Here is a 16,327-nt window from a genome sequence, read left to right as displayed (position 1 = left end):
GATGTAATATGGTGCTTACAAAGATCGGACTTCGTACTTTTCTGATTCACCAGTCATTGCTAGAAGCTTACAGTTTTGGCGAGAATATGCGTGTAGAAAATAGCAATCACTACAATCCATGAGGCGGGTACTCACTAGGAGGCTGCAACATGCAACGGTTGCTGCAACCATATTTTTCTAATGAGTACGCCTTTAGCTTTGTTGCTGCAACCGTTCGCAGTAGGGCGCGCTGTGATCCATCTGGTTGTCGATATTCCGGCGAACACAAAGCGGCGCACAGCGTGTTCGTTGACGTGTTCCAGGCACAGTTCGTAGTCAGGACGCGCAGGTCATGGAGTGGGCTGAGGAATCCTGTTTAAATTTAACAGAATTATGTCGCAATTCTACATTATATGGGACCCTTCACTGAAGGGCAAAATGATTTCAATATCAGTGACGTCTCATACCAAAAAAAAGTTAATGAAATGAAATAAAATTAAATGAACCTTACCTCTACGTGATCTTTTAATTCGCTGACGATTACAACGCCATGTTAGATTGGTTACGAATAGAGCTACCATATGAGAAATGAAAATAATAGTATTAATTTTACACCGAGCGAGTTGGCCGTGCTTTTAGGGTCTTGCAGCTGTGAGCTTGCATCCGGGAGATAGTGGGTTCGAACCCCACTGTCGGCAGCCCTGAAGATGGTTTTTCTATGGTTTCCCATTCTAACACCAGGCAAATGGTGGGGCTGCACCTCAATTAAGGTCACGGCCGCAGCATTTGCCTGGTGTGAAAATGGGAAACCACGGAAAACCATCTCCAGGGCTGCCGACAGTGGGATTGGAACCCACTATCTCCCGAATACTGGATACTGGCCGCACCTAAGTAGTCGAACTATCGAGCTCGGTATAAGACCTATCTGTGTCTGTGCGACGTAAAGCAAATAGCAGAAAAAAAATACTTATGACTTGCTTGAATATTCTGAAGAAATACTGCAAGCTGGTGAAGCTGTCACCGGTGGCCAAAAATCTCAAAGTGCCAATTTATCTTGAACAGTTATAGCTTTCCTAAATTTCGTATCCCTTGTTTTTATTTTCGGTTCAACCAAATTTAATAAATACTCGAAATCGGTCGGTGATATACGAGTGAAATTCTTAAAATATCCACTTATTCCTTGCGATTTCAAATCCAGAAGCAAACTGGAATTAGCTTTACCTTTGTAAAAGTCACCTTGCCACCAACGACGGGGATGTTTATAGTCATCGATTAGGTAATAATAATAATAATAATAATAATAATAATAATAATAATAATAATAATAATGGCGTATGGCCTCCGGAGAGGCCTGGTGTAAGTCTTTTTCTCGTAGACGGCCTATTAGGCGACCTGCATGTCTGTGAAGATTACCTAGGATGATTTCTAATGCTGAATACGTCACACACCCAGGTTAAAATCCCCGACCCGGCCGGGAATCGAACCCGTGACCCTCTGGACCAAAGGCCAGCACCAAAGAGGATAGAATAGAATAGAGATGAAACTCAATGATAAATTTCGGTTCCAAGCCACTTGGCGCTAGTAGTTTTAGTCTCTTTTCCGAGATAGCGCCACAGTGTGCATTCTGGTGCAATACCTTAGTATTCCTATCAACTAGAGATGGGGAATCTGATTCTTTTAGAAGAACCGATTCATTTGAACCGATTCACTAAAATGATTCGTTCATTTGATTCGTTCATTTAATTCGTTCATTCCAATACCGCGTGACGGAGAGCCGAAAGCGAAACCATGGACTCAGATGAACCATTCCGTTATGTTCTTTATAACTGCTACTGCTTTACATGTTTACAGGTTACAAGAAGTGAAATGTTCAAGGTATAATAATAATAATTGATAGCATTTTAACAAGAGTAATATCCTTTTTAGAGGTTACAGTTGAGAAATGCTACACAACTGTCCGACTAATCCTTTCCAAACTTAAGTAGCTACCATTCGAAACTATACGAGAATCTAATTTGAAATTTATAGTAGATATGAACATTTTTGTGGCCATGTTTCACACGTTACTTCGCAAGAACAAGAATGTGAGCGGGAACCTTGAAGTAAACTTAACCTAACATTTCGCAACGAGCTGAAAGTTGAGTGTAGCTTAAAGTTCCGAGAAGTGTGTGACTTGAAACTACGTGATAATTTCTTATTTAATTTTTTTTTTTTTTTCCTGTAAGGTTAGGTTAGAGTATTTGACTTGTGAACAGGACTTTTAGTTCAGGTTAAATAAAAAATAACAGAGTCGTTCTTCACAAGTAGTCATTGATTCAAAAATGGTGGATACCCGATTTGGCGATATGAATCAGAACGAACGAGGAACCAAGGAACGAGTTGCAGCTGCCATCTCTCGATTCAGATTTCGATTCACAAACGAGTCGATTCATTTCGCTCACTGAATCATGATTCAATCGTTCAGTGCAATGATTCGTTCATTTTGAATCACTCGTTCAGAATCTCCCCATCTCTACTATCAACAGATAGCGCGGAGAATTAACATCCGGCGCAGTGACGCACATCCGGGTATGCTTACGGCTCCTCTTCCTCCTTTCCATGCCCCTCGCCGCCCCCCCCCCCCCTCAAACGGTGATGATAATGCAGTTCTACTACTTCCATGCCCAATACATTTTAATTCATATATTTTTATTTCCAAGTACTTACTACGCTGGAAATAATGATCTGATACCCCTAGTTCGTATGGCATACTATGTTACTGAGAACATAACCACACACCTCAAAGCAGCTTTAACTTCAAGTGAATGATTGACACATTACACAAACCTGATATTTTAACAAATAAGAAATCCCTTCGAAAGCAAGACAACAGAGCACACCATACGCAAGAAAATGGGGTATCACATCAATATCCAAGTACCACATGAAAATAAAAATAACAGAATTAAATGCACTGAGACAGGAAATATATAGAACTACAATAACAGAACCATTCAGCTTTCAGCCCCTGATGTGTACTCAAACAGGAAATACAGGATTTTGAGGAGGACTGGCGAAGTTATGTTTCAAATAAGCAAGCACAAGGAACTAAGATTTACATCACAAGCACATGAGCACTTGGAATTCAAACAACACAAATACTGTAGCATCATGGCAACTATCGATTAAAATCGATATAAGTTCGAACAAGGTTAATCGATTGGGTAAAGTCGAATTCGATGCAATTCAGCAATATTATCTCCACAATGCTTGTTTTATGACTAATTTGTTAGAAGGGCCCACTGATTGAGGTTAGACTTGAAATACTTGAAATACTTCACTTCGAGACAAACTGCCTTTAATTATTAACATCGCTCATTTCATGCTTACTTGCGTGCCATCTACAGAACGTGTATATAACTATTTACACGTTATGAATGACCTCCAGCGCCATCTAGAAAAAGAGACTGAAACTACCTGAAGCTAGCTACAGATTGGAACCAAAAGCCCTATTAGAGTTTCACCCCCCTGGCCAGCACGCTAACCATTTAGCCATGGAGCCGGACCTCGATTACGTAATGCAGCAGAATATACACAGCACTTATGACGAGTATACTGGACGACATGGTTGCATGTGTCACAACGAACGCTGCGGAGCTACTGGTGTTCGCACTGAGGTTTGAAGAACGTACACATTATACAAGGTTGCAGCAACCGTTGCGTTGCATCTTGCAGCCTCCTAGTGAGTACCCGCGCAAGGCGTACTCATTTGGCGTCATGAAGGAGACTTCCCGTCCGAAACCGTACATATTAGTGAGTGCACTGAGTATGAACAAGAATGGAAGGCAATTATGAAGTTATGACGACAGAATAAGATACTATGAGCACAGTTTAAAGTAAAGGGCTGATAAGCTTGTTCCCGCCGTGAGCTATCCCCGTATAGTAGCCTCTACCTCGACACTAAGTAGGGGTTAGCCCGGCCGCCTTTAAAGAAAAACCCGTGGTACACCAGTCCATATAGTTATGCGCAGGCATTTAAGTGCCAGTTGGTGAAGGCATCCTCAGCCATACTGTTCGGCATTCATCACCGGGTTCGCTGCCTCTCACATCACCTCATCAGCTGGTCTCATGAGACTGATGTCCGTTCCAGCCCTCAGTCCTGGATTAAAATCCTATGATGGGCCGGGAATTGAACCACGCGCCTCCACGTAAGAGGCAAACATGTTACCACGGCTGGCCGTCTGCCCGTTCCCCCAGGAATTAACCTGGCACCCTTTTCTGATGTCTGCTCTTTGAACCCCGTAACCATGCACCTCTCAAGGAGTGGGAGTCACGCTTACTAAATTTTTCGATTCCTGACGGAGAATCTAAGCAAGCCGTCTCGGTCCCCAAGGGTAATTTTCAAGAGGTACAAAAATCTAAGGTCGATGTACTGGATACTAGGGTCAATTATAGTGTCAACCTCGTGGCTATAGACGTGCACCCACACTGTGTCTCGCCATAGCAACTTCATGAATTTCTATGAAACTCCGCCCTATTCTTGACCATTCCATGGAATTCTAGCTAATGGATCGATCGGCGCTGCAATGAACACTAATTCAGAGCGGACGTGACATCCGTATCGCGCATGACAGTTGACAGGTTGCGGACTGGGATGGAAACCCTCAGATCACTTCTCCAGAACATTCCGACTAAAATGAACTTCGATCCCGACAAATCCGTGATTAACTACTGGTGTGATTCTATGTGCTGCACTAGCTAACAGAGGCCCTACAGGTAATGGGGAATGGATAGATGGGTGGGAAATTTCCAGTTACTTGAAGGCGTAATTATTACCTCTTTTCCTTTCTATATATTTCTGCACGAAAATTAACGCCTGAAAATGTTGGAAAACGTTCAATCTACATTTCCGAAAAAAACGCGAGGACTGTTCTATGGAATTATTATTATTATTATTATTATTATTATTATTATTATTATTATTGTCCGCCTCTGTGGTGTAGTGGTTAGCGTGATTAGCTGCCACCCCCGGAGGCCCGGGTTCGATTCCCGGCTCTGCCACGAAATTTGAAAAGTGGTACGAGGGCTGGAACGGGGTCCACTCAGCCTCGGGAAGTCAACTGAGTAGAGGTGGGTTCGATTCCCACCTCAGCCATCCTGGAAGTGGTTTTCCGTGGTTTCCCACTTCTCCTCCAGGCGAATGCCGGGATGGTACCTAACTTAAGGCCACGGCCGCTTCCTTCCCTCTTCCTTGCCTATCCCTTCCAATCTTCCCATCCCTCCACAAGGCCCCTGTTCAGCATAGCAGGTGAGGCCGCCTGGGCGAGGTACTGGTCATACTCCCCAGTTGTATCCCCCGACCAAGAGTCTGAACCTCCAGGACACTGCCCTTGAGGCGGTAGAGGTGGGATCCCTCGCTCAGTCCGAGGGAAAAACCGAACCTGGAGGGTAAACAGATGATTATTATTATTATTATTATTATTATTATTATTATTATTATTATTATTATTATTATTGGATCCAGAGGTGAAATAATTTAGTCTTAGGTCTTTCAATTTTCGTGATATTCCTGGTTCATGCATTTTTTGCAAAGTACATGATTAAGTATTAGGTCCTGCAATTTTCGTAAAATACGCTCAATGCCCTCGCTAATTCTGAATAGCACTCCCATCGTCGATGTTGCCCTGGGCCTCAAGAAGGAAACAAAATACGCCACAATGACGCGGAATGCCACAGAAGAGAGTCGTGCCTACAGCGAAATAGTCGCTGTAGGTACATATGTATATTTCTCTAGTAATAATGCTATTTATTAATTTAATGCTGATCTTACTGTTGATTTGCGTGAAAGCAATTATCTTCTATTTAGAACAAAAGTTGTAATTAAATTTCATGGATACGATTCGTTCACATAACCCTGTCTTATATTAAACTGTTGCGTTGTGAACTCTAACTAGACAGTGCCAGTGCCCCTCGTATGCTTTTAAAGATAATTACGCGGGGGACTTACTGTTGCTATCGATCTTGATTTGGAGTCCATACTATAAATATAGATTGTCATCCGTCTGCACAAGGATAATAATAATAATAATAATAATAATAATAATAATAATAATAATAATAATAATAATAATAATAATAATAATAATCCTTAAATTGTACATTTACAATTTAGGGATGGTGATGGAGTACGGGCAAGCCTCACATACAGGAGGTGCCTCTATCCCCACATGCAGGCCTACAGCATGTATACCTATTATATTCGTACGGGCCGTTTGCTTTAGTACCTCAACGCACTGCCAGGAAATAATAAACTGATTTTATTTGCTGAACATATATTCAACAAAGCCTTCAGAAAACTTACCCACTATATGTTGGGAACGATGTTAACAAAACATACAGCTTGTAAAAGAAAAACGCACCCATAATCTTGTATCTTTCCTATTCGTACAAGCAAACTGAACTCTTCAAATAAACAAAAACAAAATAAAGGGTTCCTGGAACACGTTAGAATCTAGTGGAATGTCCCCTAGGCTTTATAACTGCCTGACGTCGTCACCGCATAGAATACACTGATTTCTTGCACATGTCAGTTTATTTTCTGCCATTCCTGAAGACTCACACTTAAGTTCCTCCTTACGCACACGTTGCCTACGGATATTCCTCTTTAAAGTAGCCCAACGATTTACGGTGGGATTTAAATCCCGAGACCGGGGAGGTGTTCAGGAATGTTCCAGATCAACCATGTCTTATGTCAGCAAAGTGTTTTGGGTCATTATCATGCAGGAACATATTAACAGGTGACATTACCCATTTTTTCGGCACTGTTTCACGTTTGCACTCAGAATTGCATTATAGACCTTGTTCATTATTCCGTCAATGAAATATGTTACCCACCTCCGTATTTTACAGTTTGTCAAATCATTGTTCGTACCATTTTTTTTCCTCCATATTCTGCGGATGCCATCTGACCAGAAAAGGTTTATTTTTGTCTCATCAGACCAGATAGCGTCATTCCAGAATTCGTTCTTATTTATATGCTCCTTAGCGAATGTCAGTCTAAGCCGTCTGTTTAGTTATGTATGACCTTTTCCGAGGGATTTTTCCACAGTACCCATGCCGACACAGGATCTGACGGATGGTGGAGTTTCTGATCTTTCCAGATCGCTCCTCCGCGAGTTGCATCAATAATGGTGCACTTAATTTGGAATCTGACTTTAGCAGCCGAACAAAAACTGTTATTTCGTTTCAGTTAGGCCTAAACACTTTCTCCTAGGTTTTCTTGGAGTGTTCTTAATAGTGCCTTTCTATTTAAATTTATCAACCACATATTGCACCGTAGAATGTGTTCTATTGACTAGCTGTCAAATTTTTCGTAATGAAAATCCTTGAAGTGGCAGTTGATGTATAGTGTTCTTAATCTCCGTACTTTACTCTTCACTCCTACCCATGTCCACCACAGATACACTAGGAAGGAGACTTAACACTTTACTAGTCCTATCCCGTCAGTGAGACATTTCCGTGCATAGCAAATACACGGCGCGCATCATCCTGTCCATGTGTACGAATACAAGTAGTACACCCGTTTGTGGATACCGGCACATTCAAATAAAATCTTCCTGCCTGTATGCAGATAAGTATGGTTTTGACTAACGAATTATTGACAAATCATGTTTTTATCCGTAATGTACGTTTTATTTCAGTTTTTCAATCATTAATGTGAATCTACGGGACTTGATAAGAAATTGAAGCCTGTACGAATACCAGAGCCACAGACCGTATGTGTAAAACTCTACTGAATATTTACATATATGTAAGACTATTTTAAATTTACATTTAAAGATAAGAAGAGCCTCCGTGGCTCAGACGGCAGCGCGTCGGCCTCTCACCGCTGGATACCGTGGTTCAAATCCCGGTGACTCCATGTGAGATTTGTGCTGGACAAAGCGGAGGCGGGACAGGTTTTTCTCCGGGTACTCCGGTTTTCCCTGTCATATTCCATTCCAGCAACACTCTCTATTATCATTTCATACCATTTATCACTCAATCACCTGGGGAGTGGCGACCCCATTGTAATAACAGCCTATATATATGTTTCATTATATCCCTGACCCGGTCAATGACTGGAAGACAGGTTGTAGGTTTTCATTTTCATTCATTTAAAGATAAGAGGTATAGAACTAAACTAGGCCACAGAACTAGTTCCAAATAGAGAACGGTGGCGGCGTTCAAAAATTCACAGAGGCTGGCAGACTGAACGCTAAAAGGCATAACGAGCTATAATGAAGATGTACGTCACTTGGATGTGTAATATCAGCGGCGACCGGTTCAAATGGGGTCGGGGCTCGTGGCGGGCGGGTGTTAGTAACCTACGACACCGAAGACGCCACCAGTTTCAGTACTATTCTCTATTGCCCATACTTAAGCCATCCGAGTCCGATGGCGAGTAGCCGCCACTGAATGTTACGGTTATTCAACCGAGGAACAACAGGCGACTTCTACAAGCGTGCCTCATGCTAATCTGAAGTGTTAATTTAAAGAATTTTATGAAGATGCTTGTTTAAAAGGCCGAACATCTAGGTCATCGGCCTCTATTGGTACGAAATTTAATGGCAATTTAATAGTTCAAAATCAGCCACTGACCAGAATAAAAAAATGTGAAGAACGAATGGATAGATGAATTTAAAACAATCCGTGGATCCGACCCAGAAACTATCAAACAATAGTATTACTGACCAAGGTACCGCTTCGAAAGCACAATCCTGAATCGAGGATGCTCGTTGTCTAAAGGGATCGAAACTCCAGGTCAACGGCCCCTCATAATGGTACTCATCGCTAGTAAAGTAGAACCATGGTATTTGTCATGATGCAGTACTAATCAAAAGTAGCGTAGACTCGCGGTATTCCACACATTATGGTACTACTCACAGGTAATGAGATTCACACATGTAATACAGACCTATGGTGTTTCGCACACTGCAGCGCTATTTACAGGCAACGCAAACCATCACGTAAGTGTACTAACCACAGGGACTCTTACTATCCCGTGGTGTTCCTCATATAGAGGGTACTAATAGGAAAGCCAGAACCATGGTGTCGCTCATATAGTGGTACTAATCACAGGTACTGTAAAAGCCGACAGTGCACTAAGTGGGGGGCTGACCGCACGGTTGCTCCTGCGTGCTACTGATCAGAAACCTATTTGGTACCTAACAGTGCGTAACAGGCACTACGCGCTAATGAAAGCGACACCCCGCGTGGTGATACTAATTACAAGTAGTTTCATGGTTCTAATACCCTTGGTCACCCCTTTTAGTCGCCTCTTACGACAGGCAGGGGATACCGTGGGTGTATTCGTCTGTATCCCCCACCCACAGGGAGTGGGGGTTTTAAAGAAACTTTTCTTTGCGAGTTGCTTTACGTCACACGGACACAGATAGGTCTTCGACGATGGGACAGGGAAGGGCTAGGAGTGGGAAGAAAGCGGCCGTGGCCTTAATTGAGGTACAGCCCCAGCATTTGCCTGGTGAAAATCGGAAACCATGGGAAACCACGGAAAACCATTTTCAAGGCTGCCGACAGATTTTAAAGGAACTATGATTTGCCAGAAACAAAGGAAGTGTAAATAAACAGGTAGTACTGTTATACCTGGGCCAGTTCTGGTACTGCTATTTATGGCGATAATGTAATGTAGGTGTGCGCCTTTACTTTTGACGCGTTTTTCATCAATTTCTGAGGCTAGAAACATACCAGGCCATCAGCCTGGTCTATTTTGAGTGTGAGCAGCTCAATATGTAACAATTTCATTTGGTAAATAGAACGCCTGGTGCAGCCCTCGTAACACGGACCGTTCGATGGGAGTGGATGGCGTCTGCTAGGGGAAGGAAACTGCGCATCATCGTCGAGACGCGAACTATTCAACCACAAAGTCTGGCAAAACAGCCACAGGCATCGCCTTACAGGTAGTAGCAGCGACTGGGAATAAGTAGGGGGCACAAAAACGTATAGACCACAAAAAGTACCCAGGTCAGCAGGATACAGCGAAGAGAGAGAGAGGGGGGGGGGGGCTGACAGCAAAATTGATAAAAACAAGCCATAAATGAGTTTTGATGCTCTGAGGGAATTGCAACAAAGTTTGACAGCCTACCAACTTATGTGCAGTAATAATAGTACTATACAAGAAACCAACAATAATTACGTGTGTATTGCAATTAAGTAGAAGTACGGCATGATTATACAATTAAACAGTCAAATAGTGTTTGACTACACAGTACACAGAACAAAACAGACAATGATTGAATGGGACTGCGAGAAGAACCAATGCGCACGGCTAGCAGATGACCTTGAAAATATTTACCCCTGGTACCCTTCATCGCAGAACATGCTACACATTGTTCGGCGGGTCTCCCACTCCTTGCTGTAGCGCGACATTTTGTGCGTATTTCCGCTAAGTATTTTTCCTAATAAGTAAATTAAAGAAAAAAAAAACAACAGGGTTTGCACATTTTTAAAAATAATTCTTAGTTTCAGGCGGCTAAAATAGAATAAAAGTATTTTTTCTCCACAAAGTGGGAGGAACTGCCCCCTCGCCCTTGGGAGGAGTGAGAGGTAAATGCTTCAACTATCTGTAACCTCAGCAATACGGTAAATGGGACAGCGTACTCATTTGAGGTAGACAGTGAACCTCAAGCCCAGTGCCTCTCTAGAAGGGAAAATCACTTTTCCCAATTATTGTTTAACTTCCGTCCTTCCGAATGAACCAAGTACGCCTTTACCACCTCGTATAGACGCCCCCTGATTGAGTCAGCATGCATTATTACTAAGGGTTGATCTTTAGGGAAATATTTTCTTTGCCTTCAATGCACACAAGTTACAAGAGCAATTTGAACATTTCTGACCGATTTTGAAAAACAAACCATTTTAATTGCCATATTCTGGTCATAACAGCGCTTAAAGCTTCTATGTAAGCCATATTTTCAAGATGGAAGATGGTGTTATCCGCGCAGTTTCATGAGAAAACCGACTGCTGAGTAGAAATTATGGATTCTCCAAAAGTTGCAAAATTAGCGACAATGTCAGGTATGAATCTGTTCTGGGTGCAGAAAATACATTCTTACATTACAGTAACTTGGATGTGTGAATTCTCGCCTGTATCGTCCATGGCATTTGTTGCTTCAGGGGATTTTCAATTATGTAATACTAAATGTTCCTTGGAGGTTATAGTTTAAAGACAAACCACCACCTTTACTCGCTATTTCTTTAAAGTCTCATCGCCCCAGACAAGTCTTACGGCCACGATGGGATAGGGCAGGGTTACGACTAGGAAAAAAAGCGACAGCCCCAACATTTACCTGATGTGAATGTGGGAAACCATACAAAACCATCTTCAGGACTGCCGACAGTGTTGTTCAAACCCACCATCTCCCGAATTTAAGGATACTGTCGCTTCCTTACCTCTGCCCTATTCTATAGTCAGTCTGACGCAAAACCAATAGCAAAATAAGAAATATCTATGCTAAAATGATTCAAACAATGCATTGTACAACCAGTAAATTGTAACATATCTGAAGAGTCATACCGGAAGCAATAAATGTTCTGCTGCTTTGCTTCGGAAAACTATAAACCATGAGAGGGAAATGGGCAGTAAAATACAAGACACTGAAGTTTAATGTCTTACTATTTACTAACTTCGATGAAATCTACGGGGTTACCAAACACTATTGTGCCGGTATATTGCGAAGCAGAAGTTGGTTAAATATGACGCTAAAATAAAAAATCCAGAAGGTGATGGGAAAGTACAGTAACACGAACGAGCGTCTCCAACTTAATTTTATTTTTCTCTAAGTAATTAGAAGACTAGTACGTATAGTAAGGTCTACATCAATAAGCCAATTTAACTATCCAGACCTACCACCATTACCTGTAACATTACTATTTGATCAGACTGTAGGCTAAGCTGTAAACAAGTTACCTTGCATCGTACACAGCTGGATGAACCAGAAAATTCTGGATCCTTAAGAGATTAATTTTCCTACAACTGTAATGCTCAAATTGAAAGCATTTAATCCTACACATGAGTTTATACTCCGAAAAGCAAGATGGCAGAAAGCTGAAAGTCTGCAAATCAAAACAATGTGCTCCACAACACAAGTGTGTGTGTGTGTGTGTGTGTGTGTGTGTGTGCGTGCCTCTCTCACAGAGAGAGAGAGAGAGAGAGAGAGAGAGAGAACATTCTCCAACTTTCTCCTATAGAGGATGGTTGCCTAGTTGTACTTCCTCAAAAAACAATCACCACCGCCACCTTTCTCCCTACTATACCTAATAGAGAAAAAACCACTGAAACAATGTAAGAAATCATAGAAATTGCATGCATTAAAATTCGGAATTTCGAAACATTATCAGTGAAAGAAAAGAACTGCTGCAATGAAACAAAGTTAAAATACTGTAGCAGGTAGGACAAAGGCACTGACCGCGCAATCTCCAGCAAGTATAGGTGTCTCACACTCTAGAGTAATTCTCCGCTCTGTCGATCCTGCAATGGTTAATGCTTTCAGAGAACCCTTCATTAAGTTCTTCGCTTTGTCCAGCGACATGTTGCTGTTGTAGAAGCCTGTTACGCTCTTCGGCATCTTGTCCAGCGACGACTCCTAACCTCGTAACACAACACAACTAGAGCTACCACACGCACTACGGCAACTGACACTTTCTTTCATGCATCGCTCGATCGAAGCGTTCCAGTCTGTAATGCGCATGTCCCCGCCAGCTCGCTTGTGATTGGTCGGTGCGTGGCACAATACCTGAGAACTAACTGGAGGAACGCCAGGAAGACCGTGTGAGGTAAAAAAAGAAAAGGAGACAAGTGTGTTAAGGATCCTATGAGTAAAAGAACATATTCGTTCTAAGACTCCCAAATGCTTGACCACAGTACTTAAAAAATAACCCACGGATCTTAGAATTCGGAAGCCGCAACTATCTTCCCAAACCTCATAATAAATAATAATAATAATAATAATAATAATAATAATGCTTTTACATCCCACTAACTATTTTTACGGTTTCCGGAGTCGCCGAGGTGCCGGAATTTAGTCCCGCAGGAGTTTTTTTACGTGCCAGTAAATCTGCCGACACGAGGCTGACGTATAGACTATGAGCACCTTCAAATACCACCAGACTGAGCCAGGATCGAACCTGCCAAATTGGAGTCAGAAGGCCAGCGCCTAAATCGTCTGAGCCACTCAGCCCGGCTTGATAACCCTCGTCTGAGGTGCAGATATAATACGAATTACTAACATCTCTGTTAAGAATTTAAATCTTGCCGACTCCTTGGCTGAATGGTCAGCATTGAGGCCTTCGGTTCGAAGGGTCCCGGATTCGATTTCCGGCTGGATATTCTGGCTCGGGGTCTAGGTGTTCGTGTTTGTCTCAACACACTTCTCTTTTTATTTAGACAAAGCGCCACACTACCAACCACCACATAAACACACAAAAGTGATTACATCCTCTCACGTAGGGTTGGGTCAGGAAGTGCATCCAGCCTTAAACAGTTCCAAATCCCCATGTGCTACACAGAAGAATATATTATAAATCTTGCAGTGAGAAAGACATAATTACCTATTTATTGATAACACAGAGTATGTGAGCGATTTTGTCTCTTTGTACCCCGTGAAAGTAGTAGCGGATACGTATATGTTCCCAGGCAGTAAACTAATAAAGAAAATCCCGCTATCCAGGCCAATCCAACTCTCAGAATGTGGATGGTCTGCGTTTGTAAGGTGATTAAGCAAGACAGTTTGCCAAGATTTCGGGACTGATGTGGGTCACACGAGAAAACTGTTGGTGTGTAAAAAGAATGGCAGTGTAGGCCTATTAATATAATAATGCTGTCGTTTGGATCATCAGTACATAGACTGGTTTGCTGCAGCTTTCCATGTTACCCTATCCTGTGCAAACATTTTCATTTCTCCGTAACTACTACATCTACTCTACTCTACTCTACTCTACTCTACTCTACTCTAAACCGTTTGTCATATACCTTGCCGTTTTTACCGCCAACACTTCCCTCAAAAGCTAACTGAACAAGACCTGGGTGCCTTAAGATGTGCCCTGTCATTCTGTTTCTTCTTCAGGTCACATTTCGCCAAATCTTTCTCATCTCACCATTTCGATTCAGTATCTCTTCATTTGTGATTCGATCTACCCATCTCACATTTAACATTCTTTTGTAATACCATATTTTAAAAGCTTGCATTCTCTTCCTTTGTGAGCTAGTTATCGTCCATTTTTCACTTCCATACAATGCCACGCTCCAGATAAAAGTCTTCAATAGAATCTTTCTAATTCCTATAGTATGTGGCTCTGTTATTCGTACAGGCTTCAATTTCTTATCAAGTCTCGTATATTCACATTAACGATTGAAAAAATGAAATAAAACGTAGGCCTATATTACGGGTAAAAACATGGTTTGTCAATGATAATTCATTAGTCAAAAGCATGCTTATTTACATAAAGACAGGAAGATTGCATATGAATGCGCCGACATCGACAAATGGGTGTACCAGTTGTATTCGTACACATGGACAGTATGATGCGCATCGTTTGTTTGCGATACACGGAAAAGTCTCACGTCAGTGACGACATACGACTGGTCCAGTGCATTAGTCTTCCTAGTGTATCTGTGGTGGACATGGGTAGGAGTGCAGAGTTAAGTACGAAACTTAAGAACACTACACTTAAACTGACACTTAAAGGATTTTCATTACAAATGATTAGGCAGCAGGTCAATAGAACACATTCTACGGTGCAATATGTGGTTGATAAATGTAAATACCAAGGCACTATTAAGAAAACACCAAGGAAACTCAGGAGAAAGTGCTTGGCTGAAAGGGAAGAGCAGTTTGTTGTTCGGCTGATAAAGTCAAGATTCCAAATTAAATGCACCAGTATTGAGGCAACTCATTGAGGAACGAACTGGAAAGAAAATCAACACCACCACCATCCGTCGGATCTCTTATCGGCATGGGCACTATGGAAGAATCCCTCGGAAAAGGCCATACGTAAGAAGAAGAAACAGACGGCTTAGACTGACATTCGCTATGGAGCATATAAATAAGGAGAACGAATTCTGGAATGATGTTATCTGGTCTGATGAGACAAAATAAATCTTTTCGGGTCAGATGGCATCAACAGAATATTAAGAGAAATTGGTATGGACAGTGATGTGGCAAATAAGCCTACACTCCCAACTGTAAAATACGCTGGTGTGTCTAATGCTTTGGGGCTGTATGTCAGCCAGAGGTGTGGGTAACATACCTTTCTTTGACGGAATAATGAACAGGGAGGGCTATAATGCAATCCTGAGGGCAAACGTGAAGCAGATTGCCGAAAAATGGGAATGCCACCTGTTTATATGTTCCAGCATGATAAATACCCAAAACACACTGCTGACATTAATAAGACATGGTTGATCTGGAACTTTCCTAAGCAACTTAGAACACTTCCCCAGTCTCCGGACTTAAATCCCATGGAACATCTTTGGGCTACGTTGAAGAGGAATATCCGTAAGCAACGTGTACGTATGAAGGAGGAACTTAAAAGTGTGATTCTTCAGGAATGGCAGAAAATCAGCTCGGGCATGGGAAAGAAATTAGTGTAGGCCTATTCTATATGGTGACGATGCCAGGCAGTTATAAAGGCAAGTATCTAGTGCAGGGATGGCGAACCTATGCCACGCGTGTCACCAGGTGACACGCGAACACGATTTCGGTGGCACACCACATGAACATAATAATATTTGATATATACGTCTTGCACTGCAGACAATACATATAAAGTTTCACGTGTAAGAAATAAATATCGAAAATCTAAATACTAGTTCCATTCGGACGTGCAATATGGCAACACTGCTACACTGATAGGTCCGAAAGTCAAGCCAGATAGTGTCGTTTTCTGGTGGTTTTGTATACGGGCATCGCAAACATGTTTTCGGTGCCGAAAATAGCAGAAACTTAACAAAGGTGGTGACCGTATTTTTCAAGAACTCTGGCCAAGGAAATTCGGATTGATAAAAAGATGTGTTGCCTGTGTTCGAAAACAATTGTATCCTTCACATTTAATGTAATGCGCGACTTCCAGACTGATCATTCGAATATTTGTTCCATTTCAAATGAAGAAAGAAGAGAGTTCGTTTAACAAAATATCGAACTTTGCACAAAACAAACTAATTGAAACAAAGTTTCTTATTGACGTCCGACACATTAAAGGAATGCCAGCCAGCTGAACTGCTGTCAAGGATAGAATATTAAAAATGAGTGAAGAAGTTTCGGAGCAGTTGAAAGCTAATTTGGATAACTCCCACATGTATGCAGTATGTTTT

The 16,327-nt window shown here is 41.9% G+C and overlaps 1 protein-coding gene across 8 annotated transcripts in view; it reads right to left on the bottom strand.

Annotated features, from left to right (window-relative positions):
- LOC136863383 (solute carrier family 2, facilitated glucose transporter member 5) overlaps positions 1–16,327 on the bottom strand; it is a 437,285-nt gene that overhangs the window by 104,296 nt on the left and 316,662 nt on the right. Inside the window, exon 1 of one of the 8 annotated variants that reach the window (XM_067139786.2) lies at positions 12,426–12,643. The exons of the other annotated variants lie outside the window; for them this stretch is intronic. Coding sequence (XP_066995887.2) covers positions 12,426–12,584 — 159 coding nt within the window. The 5' untranslated portion in view covers positions 12,585–12,643. Of the gene's footprint in view, positions 1–12,425; positions 12,644–16,327 lie in introns of those variants that run through there. 8 annotated transcript variants of the gene reach the window in all.

The sequence above is a fragment of the Anabrus simplex genome, chromosome 2, assembly GCF_040414725.1.
Source record: "Anabrus simplex isolate iqAnaSimp1 chromosome 2, ASM4041472v1, whole genome shotgun sequence".
In the NCBI taxonomy this organism is placed as follows: Eukaryota; Metazoa; Arthropoda; class Insecta; order Orthoptera; family Tettigoniidae; genus Anabrus; species Anabrus simplex.
The sequence above is the reverse complement of the archived record's forward strand: the minus strand, read 5'-3'. Positions and strand labels throughout refer to the sequence as shown.